Source organism: Cyprinus carpio, chromosome A15 (assembly GCF_018340385.1).
Source record: "Cyprinus carpio isolate SPL01 chromosome A15, ASM1834038v1, whole genome shotgun sequence".
Classification (NCBI taxonomy): domain Eukaryota; kingdom Metazoa; phylum Chordata; class Actinopteri; order Cypriniformes; family Cyprinidae; genus Cyprinus; species Cyprinus carpio.
In genome coordinates, this window is record NC_056586.1 from 19158715 (window position 1) to 19180096 (window position 21382).

At 37.0% G+C, this 21382-nt stretch overlaps 1 protein-coding gene across 7 annotated transcripts in view; it reads left to right on the forward strand.

Annotated features, from left to right (window-relative positions):
- The window catches only part of LOC109104098 (protein furry homolog), a 51160-nt gene that overhangs the window by 21616 nt on the left and 8162 nt on the right, over window positions 1-21382 (forward strand). For 6 of the 7 annotated variants that reach the window (XM_042771375.1, XM_042771376.1, XM_042771380.1 and 3 more), the window contains exons 20-49: window positions 6-92; window positions 446-705; window positions 1461-1650; window positions 1755-1879; window positions 2458-2515; window positions 2742-2833; window positions 2944-3116; window positions 3724-3884; window positions 5580-5690; window positions 6006-6160; window positions 6656-6755; window positions 6888-7059; window positions 7844-8097; window positions 8191-8337; window positions 8463-8631; window positions 8992-9082; window positions 9398-9480; window positions 9943-10093; window positions 11043-11146; window positions 11633-11815; window positions 12705-12906; window positions 14027-14148; window positions 14275-14462; window positions 14539-14630; window positions 14823-15424; window positions 15556-15653; window positions 15761-15931; window positions 16074-16214; window positions 17453-17632; window positions 20986-21156. In XM_042771375.1, coding sequence (XP_042627309.1) covers window positions 6-92; window positions 446-705; window positions 1461-1650; window positions 1755-1879; window positions 2458-2515; window positions 2742-2833; window positions 2944-3116; window positions 3724-3884; window positions 5580-5690; window positions 6006-6160; window positions 6656-6755; window positions 6888-7059; window positions 7844-8097; window positions 8191-8337; window positions 8463-8631; window positions 8992-9082; window positions 9398-9480; window positions 9943-10093; window positions 11043-11146; window positions 11633-11815; window positions 12705-12906; window positions 14027-14148; window positions 14275-14462; window positions 14539-14630; window positions 14823-15424; window positions 15556-15653; window positions 15761-15931; window positions 16074-16214; window positions 17453-17632; window positions 20986-21156 — 4833 coding nt within the window. Of the gene's footprint in view, window positions 1-5; window positions 93-445; window positions 706-1460; window positions 1651-1754; window positions 1880-2457; window positions 2516-2741; window positions 2834-2943; window positions 3117-3723; window positions 3885-5579; window positions 5691-6005; window positions 6161-6631; window positions 6756-6887; window positions 7060-7843; window positions 8098-8190; window positions 8338-8462; window positions 8632-8991; window positions 9083-9397; window positions 9481-9942; window positions 10094-11042; window positions 11147-11632; window positions 11816-12704; window positions 12907-14026; window positions 14149-14274; window positions 14463-14538; window positions 14631-14822; window positions 15425-15555; window positions 15654-15760; window positions 15932-16073; window positions 16215-17452; window positions 17633-20985; window positions 21157-21382 lie in introns of all 7 variants that reach the window. The other variant, XM_042771374.1, reaches the window with a different exon arrangement.

The following is a 21382-nucleotide window of genomic DNA, read 5'->3' on the forward strand; positions in this document are numbered from 1 at the left end:
CACAGGAAGATGAAAGGCCCATGATAGATGTACTGGACCAGCTGAGCCCAGTGGTGCTCGAGAGCTTTGCCCACGTGGCGGTGGCTGACTCGGTGAGTGCCTCTCTGTTCAGTCCTTTGCGGTTTCGCTCAACATCTACAAAGTGTCTTCTGTTCTGAGTTTATAAGAAAGTCTGTTTGACCTCTCTGACTTTGGAGTTTAGCATATTAGGTGATGACTTACACAAACAATGATTTAAGTAAGTTCAGAATCACATAGATACTGGATGTCAATACCAAATTGGCAGATTTAAGAGTTAAATTTAGCATAAATCCATTTAGCCTATAATGACCTCATTCTACAAAATTCTCCAAAATGTTGATATTAAACCAATTTTCTTTCATTGCACTGCTGAGTTCTCTACATATGTGGCTACTATGATCTCTTCCCTTCCACTTCCCTGCAGGCGTCTCTCCCCGCTGGGCAGCACGCAGACCTGCAGTGGCTGGTGGAGTGGAACGGATCTCTGGTCGGCAGCCACTATGACGTGCGGAGCCCATCTCGTGTGTGGATTTTGGCACAGTCTCTGAAGGAACCCTGGGCTTTGTGCCTCTTCAGCCTTCTGAGACAGGAGTACCTGCCCAAGCACTGTCCCACAGCGCTCAGCTACGCCTGGCCCTACGCCTTCACCCGCCTGCAGCTCCTCATGCCTTTACTCGAGCCTAGGTGAGGGATGGATAAAACATTTATTGTAAGGGTGTATTTGACCTTTCAAACATTCTCCTACATCTGTATGTCTTTGAGAAGTCAGTGGTTTGATTGGTCTGCATTGTAGCTTTAATTATTGTGGCAGACTAATAGGTTATGTAAGCATTTAAATTAGGTGCAGTGCAGTAGGAGTTTTTAAAGCATGTACTCTATCTCCGTCTTTAAGTTTAAGCTCTTAATGGCTTCCCGTAGCAGCTTTTTATTATTTTACTGCTCTTGTTTAAATGGTTTTGCCTCTGATAGCAGACTCTGTGCAGTCCTATTTGGGTTACTCTTCTTTTTATATACAGTACATTCATAATACATGTTAACTCAACTTAAAGTCAAATTGATATAAAACACAACCGATCAAAAGTTTAAGGTCAGTATTTTAAATAATAATAATAATAATAATACTTTTATTAAAAAAAGGCAATATATTGATCAAAAGTGAGAGTCAAGACGTTTATAATATTACAAAAGATTTCTGTTTCAATTAAATTGTGTTCTTTTGTGTTCTAATCTGAATCCTGAAAAACAAATCATGTTTTCCACAAAAATATTAATCATCGCCTGTTTGTAACATTACAATAACCCTTAATAATTATAACAGATATATTTTTTAAACACAGTTAAACATATTAGAATGTTTTCCGAAGGATCTGACGTGACATTGAAGAGCAGTTTAGTTTATTCAGTTTTCAGTAATTCATTCAAATGTTTTAATCTCTTAGCAACCCAGTGAATGCCAAGAAGACAAGCTCAGCTGGTTCAGCGGACACATATGTTTCTCTCTGGAGAAACTATCTGATTCTGTGTTTTGGCGTGGCCAAACCCAGCATCATGAGCCCGGGTCATCTTCGAGCTTCCACCCCTGAGATCAGCACTCCCAGCACAGACAACAACAGCAGCTATGACAACAAGGTGGGCGGGGCTTCTTATGCATGACACATCAGTCATGTCTACAGTCATGCGCCCCATTCATTTGATGACTTGATGGAATCACTGATTAACATATTATTCATTAGATCCCAGGCACTCCGTCTGTGGCCTGGCTTCTGAAGCAGTTGGTCCCTCTGATGCGTTCAGAAAGCATTGAGATCACAGAGTCTTTGGTGCTCGGATTTGGCCGCACAAACTCACTTGTTTTCAGGTACTATGCAGCATATATATCAACATTTAAGATGGTACTTAAATGTGAACTGGTAGACATTTAGATAGGTCAAGTTCCCACAAGATGCTACATTCTCATAGTGCCATGAAATTACGCAACCAACTCATTTTTGATTATCACACATCACAACATACTGTTTTATTGTTTTTAATGTGCCATGTAAGTTCAGCAAGTTTTTTTCAGATAAGATGTGAGCAGCACCTGATGTTCACATTCTAGTCATACCTCTGTTTTGCACTTGTCAGGGTTTTTGAATTCCTTGACTTTGATAAGGCGATGCACAAACATTATATTTAGACTTTGCCTGAGTGCCATTTTTTTACTTGACTTCTACATTTATTTATATTTATAATTTTGACATTATCTCTAAATCTGAACAAACTTCCAAAGAAGTGATCAGATGTCATATTAAATTAGTTATGTCTGCTCATTTCAGTTCTTGGAATCATAAAAAAGTATTTATGGGAATAGAGCAATTATTGCTCTATAAACCCTGGCAGCACAGAATCGATTGTTCTCTCGCCTTATTGATTTCATATTTGTTGTGTCTCGTACAGAGAGCTGGTTGAGGAACTGCATCCTCTGATGAAGGAAGCTTTGGAAAGACGACCTGAGGTCAGTTATGTACAGTTATAGTTTTTTTTAATACAATTTTGTTTTTAAGTCAGATCTGCTGCTATGTGGCATAACTTGTACTGTAAATGGCCCGCTCAAGCAATGCATACATGACTTATCTTGCACTTAAAAAAAGTGCAAAAAAGTCTCATTTGTAAATCAATCAAATAAATTTTTTGCATATTGCAAGTGTCTATAGTCATTTGTTTCATAATATGTCCTCTAGAATAAAAAACGGCGAGAGAGAAGAGATCTGCTGAGACTCCAGCTCCTCAGGATCTTTGAGCTGCTGGCAGATGCCGGTGTCATCAGTGACAGGTGAAAAAGATGTTATTATTATGGATTCTGTTCTCTGGCCACCTCCATTTCGTCTCATTATGAACTTGCAGGCTAGAAAACATGAAATGATCCCTGTCTCTGTCTCTCAGCACTAATGGAGCGCTGGAACGTGATACGCTGGCCCTGGGCGCTCTCTTTCTCGAGTATGTGGACCTGACCCAGATGCTTCTGGAAGCTGAGAATGACAAAGACATGGAGATTCTCAAAGACATCCGAGCTCACTTCAGCGCCATGGTGGCCAACCTCATACAATGTGTCCCAGGTGAAGAAGAAGCAAAAGACACAATTAATGTCTACACAAAATCACCATTTAGCCCATCTTAATACAGAATTTTGTTTGTGTTCTGATTGTGCATAACACATTTAATTCATAAATAGTCATAATATTGTTCTTTCCACTTGAAATATTTAATCCTCACTTTATATAATGTCATCATACTGATGGTCATGAAGTTATATTTTGCTCTGGGAAGCGCTCCACATTTTCTTTGTTTAGGAAATGGAATTCATTGCCAGGTTACAGTGTATTCAGTCACAGGACTCCTGACGTCAGTCTTGATTTAGACTCCCAAGTGGAGACACTGCCCAAAATAGCAGTAGATTAGATGAAGAGCCACATCATGGACAAATGATGAGTCGCACAATGGCCAGTCATTTTGCTGTTTCTTTCCTATAAAAAAATTTAACTAAAACCATTAAGTTTTTAAATTAATTCAAATTGTTAAGGCACTATCATAAAACATTTTTTCATGAAGGTGTTCCTATAGCCCAGCTTGCATTGTTAAAATATGTAGCTTTGAATCTAAAGTTTTTTTTTTGATTAAACCTAATACCTCTCTTCTCCTCTCCTTGTTTTATTTGAATCATAGTGCATCATCGACGTTTCCTCTTCCCTCAGCAAAGCCTTCGGCACCATCTCTTCATCCTTTTTAGCCAATGGGCTGGACCCTTCAGTATCATGTTCACGCCCCTGGATCGCTATAGTGACCGGAACCATCAGATCACTCGATACCAGTATTGTGCTCTTAAGGTAGTGAAGACTACATTTATATAATGTATACATTTATATCATTTAGATATTTTCATACTGTGCAGTTTTCATTACACAGTCCATTTTTTAATGGGTTTTCATTACAAATAAAAAAGATGTATATTATTCATCATTATTCTTATTATTTATAAATACACACTACCGTTCAAAAGGTTGGGGTTGGAGCCTTTCACAAAAGTAGCATGTATTTAATTAAAAAAAAAAAAAAAAAAAAAAAAAAACAGTAAAAACATTAATATTAAAAAATAGTTTTGCGAATTAAAATAACTATTCTATTTTAATATATTTTAATTAGAAATGCTGTAAAACCTATTTATTTGATCAAAGATACAGTAACAATATTGTGAAATAAATAATATTACAATTTAAAATAACTGTCACACAATCCTTCAGGAGTTTTTTTGTAACTATGGAAAAGTCTTTACTGTCAATTTAAATTAATTAAATAATCTTGCTGAATAAAAACTTATTGACCCCAAACTTTAAACAGTAGTGTATGCGTGATTCAAAATGTCATAAAGAAAATATTAGTTCAAAGAGGAACATTAGAACAAATAATATTAAATAATAAAATAAATATTTTTACATATGCATGTATATTAGGGCTGTCAAATGATTAATCACGATTAATCACATCCAAAATAAAAGTTTTGTTTACATAATATATGTATGTGTACAGGGTATATTTATTATGTATATATAAATACACACACACATAAATTATATATTTAGAAAATATTTACATGTATATACATTTATATATTTATATTCTTATATTTTATATTATATATAAATATATTTAATATATAAACATAACATATTCTTCTTAAATATATACATGCATGTGTGTGTATTTATATACACATAATAAATATACACAGTATGCACACATATATTATGTAAACAAAACTTTTATTTTGGATGTGATTAATCATGATTAATCATTTGACAGCCCTAATGTATATATATTTATTTGGAAGAATCTACATATGAAAGCAGTGGAATGGGATGATGTTTAACCCTGGCTCTAATTTAAGACATTGCTTGTGTTGCTAATTCAGACCACAGACATATACTCCACTAATTTTATCTCCAGAGGTCTACTTATAGCCCAGGAAGCATTATAGTCATTTACAGTGCAGGACCTCAGTGTGGACACACATGCCAAAGAGACAAAAGTGGGTGCATTAAGTGACGAATGAGTCCATTTGTGATGACAGTGCATGTGTGCTCTGTTTGTCTGTGGGAACCGCATACTCATAATGTTGGCTCTCTGCAGATTGACGACATGTAAACATACAGTTCACAGTGGGTTTGTTCAGGTTCGGATTTCTGGAAAAATTACACCCGCCTCTAAAGCTATATTGTTTGTGTGTGTAAATGTAGCTTCTTGTATTGCCCTGAACCCCTTCCCCATAATGGAAAGGCGGGTGTTGTAAGACGACCATATACAATGTTGTAGCATTTGTAAAAGGTGTGTAATTTCAAGACCCTGGCGTCATTAAAACAAACAAATGTCCAGAACATGATATGAGTCCGTAGAGTCTCTTCTCTGTTTCTTTTAAGTTTTTTTTTTGTTGTTGTTGTTGCTGAACACGATAGGACGTGATTTCCTCAAAACAGGAAATTCCAAAGCATTGCATGAAAGAATGTTGTTTTTTCTTCCTTTCTCAGGCCATGTCGACTGTGCTTTGTTGTGGCCCCGTGTTCGACAACGTAGGGCTCTCTCCTGATGGCTACCTCTATAAGTGGCTGGATAACATCCTTGGCTGTCAGGATCTGCGGGTATGCAGCCAAACACTCTGAAACAACATGAGCCACATACGTCCTCAATCGCTCCTTTGGTGTTGATAGCACTAAACCAACACAACCATCTTTCAAATGATTCTCAATGTGTGCCTTTTGACCCAGTGCAAATTTGCTCAGGCGCTTTTCATAAGATGAATAGAATGTTCAAAAGAACAGCATTTCTTTGAAATAAAAATATTGTGTAACATTATAAATGATTATGTAATTAAAATGACCTTGTTTCTCCAACAGTTAAGGTGGTTTTGTATCACCATTCACATCAATGGATAACATTGATCTGATTCTCTTTAGGTGCATCAGCTGGGCTGTGAGGTGGTGGTTCTTCTGCTAGAACTGAACCCAGATCAGGTCAATCTGTTTAACTGGGCCGTGGACCGATGTTACACCGGCTCCTGCCAGCTGGCCTCTGGTTGCTTCAAAGCCATCGCCACTGTCTGTGGTAGCAGGTACGCTGGGGCCTGAAAAGCCAGAGCAAATATTGAATTTTCCAGTTGAAAGCTTTTTTTCCATGTTAATTTGATAAATAGAAAGTTCAAAAGAACAGAATTTATTTGAAATAGATATCTTTTGTAACATTAATAAAAATGTCACTTTTAATTCATTTAATGAATCCTCCTTGAATAAAAATGTTCGATATTAAGAAAATAAATCTCACTGACCCCTAACTTTTGAATGGTATTTTGAAATTTTTAAGACTGTAAATTTTATATATAAGGTTTCATCAGACTACTTCTCTTGCCAGATTTCCCACAGCAGATAAAACCCTATTCAGTACAGCTTTGGCAGCACTTGCTTGCTTTCTTTCTCATGATAATTTGTTTACATATATACTGCCAAGACTAGATGTGTCTTTGGACTGAAGCCTCTCATTTACATATTTAGTGAAACTAATCTATGTGTAACTTGTTTTTATGTAGGAAATCTTTTGTTTTCTGTCACAGAAACTACTCCAGTGATATTGTGACTCTGCTGAACCTTGTTCTCTTCAAAGCATCCGACACAAACAGGGAGATCTACGAGATCGCCATGCAATTAATGCAGGTCAGAGAGAGAACATTCTCTTCCAAAGAAGTGTTGCGACAATAGAAAGTGTACTGGATTAAATGGTGTGTTTGTGTGCTAATCTGTTTGTGTGTGTGTGTGTGTGTGTGTGTGTGTTTTCTGGTTGAATAGATTCTAGAGGCCAAGCTGTCTGTGTATTCTAAGAGGATTGTGGAACAGAAAAGTGGTGCTATCCTGTATGGGACACACGGGCCTCTTCCACCCCTCTACAGTCTCTCTGTATCCCAGCTTTCAAAGCAACTTGCCAGAATATACCCTGAACTCACCTTGCCCCTTTTCTCAGGTATGAAATGAAAGGATAGAGATGGACACAGACTCTTATAGGTGAAAACCACTAAAACTTTAAACTTCTAATAGCAAAATGTGATCTTATTAGCTTTTATTGTTAATGAGCTTTTTATTTTTAGTTTTCATTTTAAATCGAGATTATGTTTCAGTAAGTTTTTTTACGATTTAGTAGTAATTTTTTAATATTTGAATTTTATCTTTAATTCATTTTTATTTTAGTTTTAGTAATTTTAGTCCTTCAAATTAAACATTTTATTTTAGTTAGTTTTATTCTAATATTTATATTTTATTTCAAATTTACTTTAATTAACAGTAATTATTTTGAATAGTTTTAATTAACAAAAATACTGCTGTGGCATGCAATCGCACAAAATAATTTTGAAAATTATTTCTAAAGTGTAACCATAACTCTTAAACATGATACTAGTTACTGTAGGAGAATGGAGGAGAAATGTCTCTATTAGCCAATCTTTCAAGTCATACTTGACTGTGTTAATCTGGTAGCCAGTTGCTGGTAGCCAATGACTTACCATGGAAATCAATGGCTATCAGCATCTGTTTGGTCATGACCTTCTTTGTGTTCAAGAAAAGAAAGAATCTCATACAGGTTTGAGAATTTGATGACAAAATTTTCATTTTTTGGTGAACTATCCCTTTAACTTGGAATATTCATTTAACCACCAGCAAATTTACCTAAACAGCATGTAGAAACAACATTCATATCTCTGAATGTACTGTATATTTATGAAGATCTATCTTTTTGTATCTCTCGTCTCTAGAGGTGAGTCAGAGGTTTCCCACCACTCATCCAAACGGGCGTCAGGTCATGCTGACCTACCTGCTCCCTTGGCTCAGTAACATTGAGCTGGTAGATGGAGGCCTGCTGCCCACAGTTTCGAGTCCGAGCTCTGGGGACAACAGGAGGGGATACACTTACAACACCTCAGCACCTCACCTGCTTCGAGGCACAGGCTGGGGGTCGCTGCAGGCCTCCTCTCTGGTCCTAAACAACCTCATGTTCATGACTGCAAAGGTATGATGATGAACCACCGTTACTTTAGATTTTGCTAGACTATAAATCTATGGTTTTTAAGTAGATTCATTTGTGTGTCTCTGTCTGTGCTAGTATGGGGATGATGTCCCAGGTGCAGAAATGGAAAACGCTTGGAATGCTCTGGTCAGTAATGAGCGATGGACTAATAACCTGCGGACCACGCTGCAGTTCCTCATCAGCTTATGCGGAGTCAGCAGCGACACATCTCTTCTGCCTCATGTAAATTGCACATTTATTTATTTCATTATATTTTGGTTTGCTGTGAAAATTTTATTGGTAAAGCAGGCCATTTGGTTAAAGAAAGCTAATTTGTCAAGTTATGTCTGTCCTGTATTTATGCTCAGATTAAGAAGGTTGTGATCTACCTTTGTCGCAACAACACCATTCAAACCATGGAGGAGCTGCTTTATGAACTTCAGCAGACAGATCCTGTGAACCCCGTTGTGGTGCACTGTGACAATCCTCCGTTCTACCGCTTTTCAGCCACAAGCAAAATTACCACCACCACTTCTGGTATGCACGCTAGAGAATTTGTCTGCAGATATAGTACAGATCAAAAGTGTGGGGTCATTAAGGTTTTTTTTTTTTCTCGTTTTATTCAGCAAGGTCACATTAAAGTGATCAAACAGGACAGTAAAGACATTTATAATGTAACAAAAGATTTCTCTTTCAAATAAATGCTCTTTCAAAGAATCCTGCAATTTTTTTATCACATTTTTCATTTCACAGAGACTTATTTCCAAAACATTTAAAAAATCATATCAACCCCAAACTCTTGTCAATACATAAAGGCAGCAAAATGGCTGAAATAGCATTCATGTGTTGCATGTATAGCACAGGGTACATGCTATATTAATAAATATGTCTTTAAAGGTCCACCTTCCTGTAGCAAAACATTGGTGTGTGGCCAGGAAAACATCCCTGACACAGATGACTCACCAGTCACAAAGGAGTGTGATGAAAGGTATGTGCCACAAACCACACAATTTACATGTGTGCCTTAACACTCTCTCACTATATATATGTGTGTATATATGTACTGTCATTTTTTCCTGGGTCAAGTTTGATGACAGTTTGAGGTTACACCCACCATAAGCATTACTTACATAACTCATTGTAATTCATCATGAAGCAGACATCTTTATCCAAAGCGCCTCGTTGTACACTTCCCCTGGAGCAACCTAAGATTAACTGCCTTGTTTGAGGGCATAATAATTTTCCATGTTTGCATTTGATACACGCATTGAATTTTTTTTATTTTTTTTTCTGTCCACCAAAGGCTAAGCAACATCTTACGAGCACATAACCGCCTGGAGTCTCGGTACAGCAGCAGTTCTGGAGGTTCCTACGATGAGGAAAAGAGTGAGACAAGTTTATAACTTCAACAAAGGGGGCAAAACAGTTCAAGAATGATTGATATTTACTATATGCAGTGGAGAGGCTTCTCAGCAAAGTCAAGTTCAACAGCCGAAAGTCTAAAATGCTCCCACTTTGGCCATGGATGTCGAGACAGTTCAGGCTCAAGGATGTTAAATATAACTTAAAATGATAACTTAAAAGCAGCAAATTAGTTAAGACCTGTCTTGAATTTGAGATATTTCTGATAGCCGGCTCTATTAATACATTTCAGTTTGAAATAGCTTAAGCTTAATGGTTTTTGAGCATGATTGCATTAGACATGAGGTATGGCTGTAATAGAGTTTGTCTGTCTGCATACCATTCATGCTTTGAAGGTAAATTCCAGTTTTATTGCAAGTCTCACGAATGAAAGGCATATCTGTCATGGATGGCGTGTTGTTTTGACCCTTTTTGCTTTGCCTGCAGGTGAGCCACTCCCACCGTATGCCATGTGGCTTATGAGTGTGCTGGAAACCAATCAGCCGCTTCCTCTTCCCATGCCAGTTAATGGAGGCTGCTGGGCACCACTGGTTGACTATTTACCTGAAACAGTCACCCCACGAGGACCCCTCCACAGGTCAAACTTCTGGAGTTTCCTAAAGTTTCATGTTTAATTTAATTTAATTTAATTTTATTTTATTTTTCATGTTATTATTGTATATTATTTTATTATTTAATTTTATCTAGTCTAAAATATGCAGTTTTCATATTTTCCGAAAGTGTAACCATAACTCATAAACACTATATAAATACTTATTACTGAAGGAGAATGGAGGAAGAGTGTTTGTGTGATTTTTATAACTGATCTTTCAGTTCATGCTGTGATCATGTAAAGCTGCACAAACATACCAGGAAATGGCATGATTTATAAAAACTCTTTAACAAAAAAATGATTATCATATATCTGTACTTCTAAATCTCCAGTACAATTGTGCTATAGACTTCCATTGTAAGTAAACTATTGTGTTTTTACAAAAAAGTACATTATTTCAATTAAATTATTTATTTTGTTACAATAAAACAGCCATTAAGCAACAAAATAAATCTATACTTTATATTACGTATAAAACCTTTTATTCAGATTTAGATTGAATGTCGAAGTCTGCTGGGCCACCCAGACTAGAATTGCACACTAGGTTTTAAAGCACTGGTACTTGACTTGTTACATTTAATCTCTCATCATAAGACTTGATTCTTATGTAATCCTGAAATCTTTAAGCACGTCACCCTGCAATTATCAGACAGATGGAAAATAGATGATCAGAAACTGCAGTGCTGTCGTCAGAGTCCCTCTGACCCGAAAAACCATGATAACATGTTACCAATGTTCCTTTGAATGTCTGCTCAGGAACTATGATATCAATGGCCATCATCAATGTAATGACAAAACCAACATACTCCCTTTAAAAAATGTGCTTTGTCAGTCAGTCACAGTTGTGGATATGTTCTGTTCTTTTTGAAAGGTCATTGCTGGTATGTGTTTTTTGTTGATGCACTGAAAGACCAGTGTGTTTTGTATGGTGCAGGTGTAACATAGCAGTGATTTTCATGACGGAGCTGGTGGTGGATCACAGCGTGAAGGAAGACTGGGCCCTGCACCTCCCTCTACTGCTCCATGCCTGTTTCCTGGGTCAGTAGAGCCCCTGTTCTGTTCTCATCACAATTGAGAACAGTGCTCGAGTCAGGTGTAATCAGATGAAATGTACTGCTTTTACTGTAGTACATGGCATATTTATCCAAAATGGATTTGCTTTTGTCTTTTTTTTTATCTAATCTCATCTGAATCATTGCATACCTCAATGTGTCTTATGACTATAACTATTTGGCTTGCTATGAGAACAATGTTGTCAGTGAAAGCAGTAGCTGCTATCTCCTGAACATGCAGGATGGGCCAACCTTATCTTTTTTTAAAAATATGTGAAATACTTGTATCCCTGTGGATAGGGAACATTATTCAGCTGAAATCAAAACATCATTTAGGTGTTGGAAGACTCAAAAAAACAAAGGCTAGAACCAGATATTCCCACGTATCCCTTTCATAATTCCCCCAAATGAACCCAAACAATAATGAATAAGTGTAAGTACCTTTAACTTTGAGAATGTGACTCTTTTTTAGGTATGGACCACTACCGCCCGGAGGTGTTTGAACACTGTAAGAGGCTCCTCTTGCACCTTCTCATCACGTTGTCTTGCAACAACAGTTTCAGCCTCATTGCCTCAGTTCTGCTAAACACCAGAGATGCCAACAGCAACAAGAGCCTGACTTTCAAACCCATCTACCAGCCTGAGTTCTACACAGGTACTAGACGTAACATTTAAATATGTCAAAAAATGCTTTATATGTGATGATCAGGATAATACGGTCATTTATTAAACACAGCAAAAATGTATTTAATAAAATTTTATATTATTTTTTAAATGTATTTATCATTTATTTATTTATATATGATGTAGAGGTCTACAAAATCCATGTATCAAATATGATACATGCAACTTTATAAGGTTCAAGTACTTTGGACTTATGCTGCAGCTGCATTATTTTGCAACTATGTTTTTATATATATATATTTAGACCTGGGCAAATTCAATGATGAATGCTTTGACACTCTGTGAAGCTCTACATTTTATTAAATGTTGTGAAATTCTGCCTTCAATAAGACAAATTTAGCAACTTTTCATGAATCCTGTTTATCACACCCTCATTGCATGAACACTTACTCATTGGCTTTGGCATTTGACACATAGCTTTGGAGAGTGCAGTCATGTTGAAATCCTGCGGAGGGGTGGGGGGGTGAGAATTCTTATCTGTGCAACTTTTAGAGGTGCAGCCAAAAACAATTATATATACACAGATCATCTAAAGGTCTGATAAGAGCATTCCTATGGACTATTTTTATCTTCTTGCTCCAAAGGGACCATCTGTTGGACCCAGAACTGGTTTGCACAAGACGGTGGTCTCCATGCTGTTAAAGCATCACTAGGCAAAGTCAAAATGATGCTGATAAGATTTGCCAACCCTTGTCATAACAGCATAGTGATCAAAATATTGTTCTTTAATTTTCTTTGATTTGGCTCATTTAGGAATGTTATCACCCTATTTGTTTGTCATGCTCAAATATTTCAGTGGAGTAAGCTTAAATGAGGGTTCCTTCCCAAACATTTTTACTTACCCTACATGTGATGTTCAGGTGGTGTGGACTTCCTGCGGAATGGCCAGGCATCTCCGGTTCCAGATTCTGGCCTCAGTTCCTCCTCTGCCTCATCCAGCCTGAGCCTTGTAGGCAGCAGCTCCAACCCGCCTCACCTGGCCCAGGAAGAAGTGGAGCAAATGGAGAGCAGCACTGAAGATGATGAGAAGAGCAGCAAACTCATTGAGTTTCTCACTACCAGGTACAAGAACTAATAGTTAGAACATTTTGTGGTCATTTTTGTTTTTGTTTATTTTTTAAAAGAAATTAATGCTTTTATATTGAAAATAACTTCCTATATTTAAAGTGTTTAACTATTAAATAAATTTTAATAGGGTCCAGATAGCCTCTAAGTGTGAAATGTGCAACGTTACTTGTCTTTTGCTTGTTCTGTAATTAAAATGAAAGGTCATTTGGTGTTAATATTCCAGAGCTGTTCAGGAACTGATTCAGGAAATGACACATCTCATACATCTTACATCTGACATCACTCAAGACTTGTATGTTGCATTTCATCAGTCTACTGTACATCAGAGTGGTTCTCACTCGGGTGTTGTTTAAAAGGGTGTCCGTCTGATGTTGGTGCTGGTGTTGGTTCTTTCAGACTATGTTCACACTGCAGACAATTCCAGAATGGTTTTCAAATCCCATCTTTAAGACTGGAAGCACTGTTATTTGCTCATGATCAGGTGGATCTGTATGGTATTTGGAGTATAGTTATTTTCTGCCAACATCTTTGGTTGTCATAGTAATGATGAAGGCATTTACACACAACCAAGTTCTTTTACAGTAACTGGAAGTAATTACTAGAAATATTGATAACTGAAAGTAATAAAATGATTATTATGGTATTAACCGCTAATGTATGGTCAACAGAGAAAATAATTTGGATTTGAATTGGATATGGAAAAAGCTGGATTTGAGGTACCAGTGTGAACAGGTTTATACAGTATGTACAGGAGGGAAAACAACCCTTTTTTCATTTAAATGTTGATTCAAACTATTTCTCACCTCATCTCTACAAGGTTTCATGCATGTTCATCATGCATGCTTAAAATATTTAATGAACACCAATTGCTGCCTGGTTATTTAGTTTATTTTACGTTTTGATTGATGAAAGATCAACTTTTAAGAAACTGGTTTTCAGGTAAAATTGAATTTTTTGGCCTATTCTGCCATCTAGTGGCAGTTTTTGCCACAAGCAAGGAATAATCAAACATATCACACTGCTGTCAAGGTGAAAGTAAAGTAGCTCTTCCTGTCGTTTACAATTTATACTGCGTATGTAAGAGATTATATAATTATTTCTGTGGTTTCTTTAGGCCTTTTGGACCATTGTGGAGCCATGAAGACATCACTCCTAAGAATCAACACTCAAAGAGTACCGAGCAGCTTACCAACTTCCTGCGACATGTAGTTTCTGTGTTCAAAGAGTCCAAATCAGGTAAGTCACATTTGTCTTTAGTCATTCCAGCCATTCCACCTTAACTGGGTGCAGTTGGTGAATTTTAATTGCTGTTTTTAATTTTTGTCCTTGTGTTTGCACACCACGTGTTCTGTCTGCTTGTAGACATTGGGCTTGAGCAGCAGTTGAGTGAAGTGGCATTGCAGATGGCTCTGTGCAGCTCTTCCAGACATTACGCTGGACGTTCCTTCCAGGTGTTCAGAGCTCTACGGCAGCCCCTCTCAGCACTGGCTGTGTCCGACCTGCTTTCACGCTTGGTGGAGGTAGTCGGGGAGCCCGGGGAGGAGGTTCAGGTGAGCTTCTGGTTCTTTGATGACAGTTCTGACTGATTCAGTGAGCCAAGAAACTTAGAATGCATCTTCTCCACAGGGTTATGTAATGGAGCTTCTCCTCACTCTTGAGTCAGTGGTGGATAATCTAGCTGAGTGCCTGAAGAACAATGACTTCTTTGTCATACTACGGTAAGTTCCCAATCATACTATCAGTAGTAGTTTTCATTAAGTTTTGATAATAATTGTTGATTATTCAGAAGCCTTTGAAATTTGCGTATGAAATATGGTAAAGTAGGCTTTATAGGATTAAATCTTCTAACTTCAGCATCAAACGTTCAAGAGGCTTAATTGCCTGTTTGTAATCAGTCTGTGTTCCTGCAGGGCATCTTCACCAGATCTTCCATCCAGCAGCAAGTTAACACTAAACCGTAAAAGTACCAGTCAGCTGGACCTGATCCCAGGATCAGGCACTGCTTCTGAGCAAATACGCCACCAGCGTAGCTACTCTGTACCCAAGCGCTTCGGCGAGGTTGAACGTTCATCCGAGGTTCCCCGGAGTGCCACCTTGGACCGCATCCACCTTCATCAGAGCAATATCTCCAAGCTCCGATCCCTGTCCTCATCATCCTCTAGAGACAACGTGGTCTCCACCGACCCGACCAATGCCAACCATCCTCGCAACCTGCTGGCCAGCATTTTTTGGGCAGTGGTGTCACTAATGGAGTCAGACTTTGAGTTTGAGTACCAGATGTCCCTCAGGTTGTTAGGGAAGCTGCTAGGCCACATTTCATTGGATAAGCAGGAATACAGAGACAAGCTGGAGAAGATCCAGATCCAGTTAAAATGGAAGGAGTTCTCTGGGCTTCAGCAGCTGCTTCTGAAGGGCTTCACCTCTGCAAACACTACAGAACTCACCTTGGAGATTTTCAGCCAGCTCACGCCCGTCTCACGCCTACCTGTGGTGGACACCTCACAAGTCATAGGTAGACCTTTTTGTTTCTACTACCAGCTAAATGTATCTTTTACTAACATAATTCTCCATTAATCCACCAAATTCTTGTCCATCCCTCATTTTAAGTGGGATTATGAAAGCAAATCTGCTATTATCTTTCAGGTTTCCCATTGAATGTGCTCTGCCTCATCCCCCATCTTGTGTTAAACTTTGACTCACCTACTCAATTCTGTAAGGACGTGGCTGAGAGAATTTCCCAGGTCTGTTTCTGTTACTCTGACCTTCAACCGCACTATAAATGCACTATAGTTAATCAGAGAATCTGCATCACATTTGTTTGCTGAAAATCACTCAATTTGATTGACAGGTTTGCCTTGAGGAAAAGAACTCCAAGTTGTCCAACCTTGCCCATGTGATGACATTGTACAAAATGCACTCCTATACCCGTGACTGCTTCTCTTGGGTCAATGTGGTGTGCCGCTACCTACATGAAGCGTTCAGCGACAGCACACTCAGCATGGTTACTTACATGGCGGAGGTAGGAAGACCACAAATAAAAGTTACTCTTACGACTTTTGAAATTTGAAGGAAAAAAGTATGATAAACAAGACTGGCATGTGAACATACACATACATTGTGTTCAGGAAAACTTTCTAATACTTTCCATGTTTTGTAAACAGTTGCTGGAGAAAGGATTACCCAGCATGCAACAAACCCTTCTGCAAATCATCTACAGTCTACTGAGTCACATGGACCTGAGTGCTATTCAAGCCAAACTCTTCAACATGGAGGTTCTAACAACCATAGAGAAGTTTGTTCAGGTGTGACTCCTTTAACTTATCAATACAGAATTTATTTATGGAATTTGTTCCACAGCTTTTATTAAAATGTAGTCATTTACAGATGCTTTTGACCATAAAGACCTACAATACAATGTTATTCATATACTATTCTGAAAAAAATACTGGTATTTTATATACTATTGTAGTATTTATTAATATTTTGAATTAGCATGTTCAGTTATTTTTTAAATTCAGTTTTTAATTTTGTAATGCGCTTTGATAAGTTTTCTTTTCTTTTTTTTTTTAAATTTTTTACCTTTTTCAGTTTTTGTAATGTTAATATTTTAAATTCAACTTTTTTTATTTTAGTTACTTGCCAAAGCTACAATTTTTATTTTTTTAAGCTTAAGTTTTTCAGCTGATATTTATTTTATTTTATTTTATTTTATTTTATATACAAAACCCATTTTTAATAGTTCAAGTTTTAATTAACAATACCTATAAAAACAATAACAGTGCATTCAAAAGTAGTAAGTTATAGTTGTAAATGTGAATTTGCAGTGTGTATTGAATGTGATGCAATAAATAGACTATACTGTAAAATAATGGTAAGAATATGTAAACAAAATAGACATTATAACTGAAATATAATCCGGTTCAGAATCAAGAGCTTGTAAATCTGAATCAAATTAAAGTCGAATGGTTAAAGGAAACATAACATAAAGATATAACTAATCAGTTATAATTTTACACTCTAAAGCTTTTCACAAAATATTTATTGTGGGCGCTTCTAAAATTATCCTCAATGATCGCATTTAACTGGCTCGTATCATTCAGCCTAAATTTACTCATGACATAATAGTGTTTTATACCATTTCATCTGTAAAGCTTCAAGCTGTATTACATCCTTGGTAATACTGCTGGTTTTCCATCTCTCAACCCTTCCTTCGGTGGGAGAAAAAAAAGAGAATTAAAAACAGGACCTTATGCCAGGGCTATAAATCCAAAGACACACCCAGCAGCAGTCTATAAACAGTCAGTCCTGTTGGCTGCTGTCCACATTACTGAGGCCTTCAGTGTGGCCTCACAGCAAAGACGCTCGTCTGAACTACTGCTTCTCTCGCCGGGCTCGTGTGTTTATCTCAGCAGAGGAAGAGTCAGCTACTGCTCGTGAAGATGGATTGACTGTATGTAATGCTTTGGGAGGTGAGCAAGATTCTGAATGTGTCCTTTGAGAATAACTTAGTTCTGCTTTGTGTTTGTTTCTGTGACTTTAGACTGCACACTGGAAGGAAGCCTTGAACATATTAAAGCTGGTGGTCTCCCGCTCAGCTAGTCTGGTTTCGCCTCTGTCCCCGCAGAGTAACGCATCCACTGTGGATGTCAGGTGTGTTTGGGACACACCCTCCAAAGCCCTGCCTGGAAAGACCCTTGACTTTCACTTTGACATTTCAGAGGTATGACAAGCCTTTCTGGCCTTTTGTGTCTGTTTTACTTTCTTTATTGTCATTAAACAGTACAAGTCAAAAATTTTGACACTGAATTTGTTTTTCATGATCTATAAAACCCTGAGGCTTACTCTTTAAATGCCTGAAATCAGATTTGTAGCAACCAAAAATTATCCAGCATGCATGTAAACTCTTTCAGTGCTGTTTAAAAACCATCACAGGATGCACCTCATAAAGTTGGTAAGAGGATGAGTGTGCAGCTGGAATGTAAGGACAGGGTGGTGATTTTGACAATAGTATCCAGCTGCAGACCCGCAGCACCAGCAGCCACAGAACCGCAAACACAGAACCGGAAGTGAGGGGCGGGGCTTACGTTCTTAACAGAGTAGCGCCACCTTACGGTTTTTAAGGGGTAATTTGTTTTTATTACACACGTCAAGTCATACTTTATGTATGTATGCATTTTATAATGATATATTAAGCATTTAAAAAACATTAATCTTGTGTAATTTAGTTGTTTACAGTTATTCGTTTCATTGTATTATGCAAGTTATTTCCTGTTTGTGATATTAAAAATAATGTTTGAAACTTCTGGGCATACAAAAAAAAAAATACAATAACAACAATAAAAAAAAAATAAAACAATAAAACAAAAAATGCATCACACACACACACACACACACACACACACACACACACACACACACACACACACACACACACACACACACACACAAACAGCAGCATAATTTTAAAAGTAACAATCAAAATGTCCACAATAATTAAATTGAAGTTTATAAAATGAGCAATTCACTATTAAGCCAATTTTGTCATGACAATCCTGCATGAAAATTTACAAAGGGCACTCTGGAAGCTTCTGATTGTTCCAAGAGATTGTTGAGGGCCTTGTCCTTGTCCTCGTCCTCTATTATAAGGAAATGACGCTCTTCCACTGGCCCCCTGAACAGATGTCTGTTGTAATGGAGCCATTTCACATAAAAATACACACACATATATATATATAATAGTTAGATAGATAGATAGATAGATAGATAGATAGATAGATAGATAGAAAGGTAGGTTGATTTGAGACATACCTCACAGGCGTAGCCTGTTATCCACTTGGAAGGGCCTCTTGTAGGGCCTCTGCACTGTAATATACATGTATCTTGGTTAATTTCAAATTGGTCAGAAGGGGTGCAAATGTAATGGTAGGCTGGAGGAAATGTGCAGTACCTTTCAGTGAAAACTCCAAAGTTCTCCAGAAGAATAAGAGTCTACCATCTCTGGATTTTTGGAATGTCATACTGGAAGACACAAACATAGAGAAATCTTTAAATATCAATTGTAACAACATCATAAAGGTCAATTAGTTTAACTAATAACTACTTACAGATGTAAGATCAAAGGGTGCTCCCAAGACAAGATGTTCTGGAAAACAACAAAAAATAAGAATATTCTCCCTGTAAATGGCACAAAAAAGCCTTCCTTGCTCCTTATTTAACAACTAAATAATCACACCAATAATTGGTTTCAAAAATGTATAGTATAGCTTAAAATAAATACATAAGTACACAGGATAACTATTATGCAATAATATATTGTAAGTACATACAGTATATTAAACAAACAACTCAAGATATTCATACCTCCACAGACAACTGCCTTGTTAAAGTGGATTTGAAGATGACTTTTTAATCTGACCAGTTTGGCTGGCTTAAACATACTGTTGCTTGTGATTACTGTAGCACTTGTTGCACTGCTGCAGCTCAGGTAATGTGTCACCTCTCTGAATCCTTACATGTCTCTACAAGAGATGAAGGCACACACAGTTATCTCAGTGATGACAAATGGGATTAAAATAACTAAACTATATGGTAATATTAACACACGAACAATGCATATACAGTAACAGAGGAAAGTAAAGCAAACTATTTATTTTTATGAATAATAAACATCTTCAAAACTTCACTGCAAGGCCCATTTACAACATACATCTGAAAATTAATCTAAATATCCACAGAAAAAAAGTTATATACTATAAAGTTTTACAACAAATTCAAGCTTCAATATAAAATAATAAAGCCAAGCACACATAAAGTACTTAGCAGATAAATGTTTAACGTAATATATACAATAATTATTAAACATATGATAGCAAAAACATTACAGACTACTCACCGTGCTCTCCGGTTGTCAATAACTCCACCCCTCACTTCCGGTTCTGTGGCTGCGGTTCTGAAACTGCTGGTGCAGTCTGCAGCTGGATATAGCTCGATTTTAAAGGAGCTAAAAATGGTTTTAAACATTTTTGGTACCATTTTTGTTACCTTCCATTTGCATTCTTTTATAATTTGATGATTTAAAATGTATATTATATTATATTATATTATATTATATTATATTATATTATATTATATTATATTATATTATATTATAATATATTATATTATATTATATTATATTATATTAATTTATATAGTACTTTTAAATGCACAACACAAGAAAAAATAAAAAAATAAAAATTATCATTTAAAATTATTATTATTATTATTATTATTGAAAAAAAAGAGAAAGTTGTTCTTTTAATTGGTGGTGTACTTTAAGTGATGGTACATAGTGTGTAAAAGTGAGCCATGCCAGTGAACCACCAAATGCTGGCATCCTCGTTGGATTTGTCCACATTTTCCAAGGTGGAGTCATGCATTTTTTGTTGTTTTGTTGTAACATTAGTTTTAAGCAAACTCAGAAGGTTAGGTTTTCTGTTTTAAATCTTGATGGAAATATGAACAACCTGGCTTCATTAAAGTGTGGGAACCAAACTATTTGTGGGAGCTATTTGTGTAGTGCACGAATTCCAGGAAATGATGTCAGTCTGGCTGTGGCGCTTTGCATCAGCCCTTCTAGAGTCTCAAAGCAGACTCCTCTGCCCTCTGTCAAATACCTCTGGAACATACCGTATTTAGCCTCTAGCAAATGGGTGAGACAGCAGGAAAAAAAAACTCAAAACTGTCAGGGAACTCAAAACATGCTCGATTCCATCCCAGAAATTAAGGGCAGGTGACCTCGATAATGAAAATCCTGACATTACCCCGTGCTTTGTTTGGCTCTCTTTATTGAAGTTCTGTTTTTTAAAGCTCCACTACAAGACACAGAGGAGCAGGACCATTGAGAAAAGATGTCCACTTTTTCCAGCAGGTTCTAAATAGTTGGTCGGGTTCTGAGGCAACTTGACGTTAGCAAAGGGAATGCACTTGAATAAAGACTTTTGGGCCGAGGGCCACAAGCTCATGACATGAAAAGAAAAGGCCAGACGTGAAATCCCTGGGCTTAAATGGTGCATGCCATTGTATGTGTTTTAGACACCGGTGATTGGCCGGCGATATGATGAGCTTCACGGTTCTCCAAGGCAAGATGGGAAGAATGGAGGATGGGTTAGCGTGACACGCAGTACCTCCTCTACATCCTCGGGCTCTTACCAAAACAACCACGTGCTGGTGCCTGTCAGCTGGAAACGACCACAGTCCTCACAGGTGAGCACTCACAAATACACTCTTTGAAGTTCTGACATTTGCTGAAGAACCGTGCATAAATAAGATTTGCATTTATATATCCCCTTTATTTTAATGTTCTTATTTATTATTTTGATAAATTGAATCTTTTATTAATTTAATTCAATTCTTTTCAATGTAATTGTATTTTTATATATTTTTTATAAACTTTTTTTATTTACACTTTTAATTTAATGTCTATTATTTT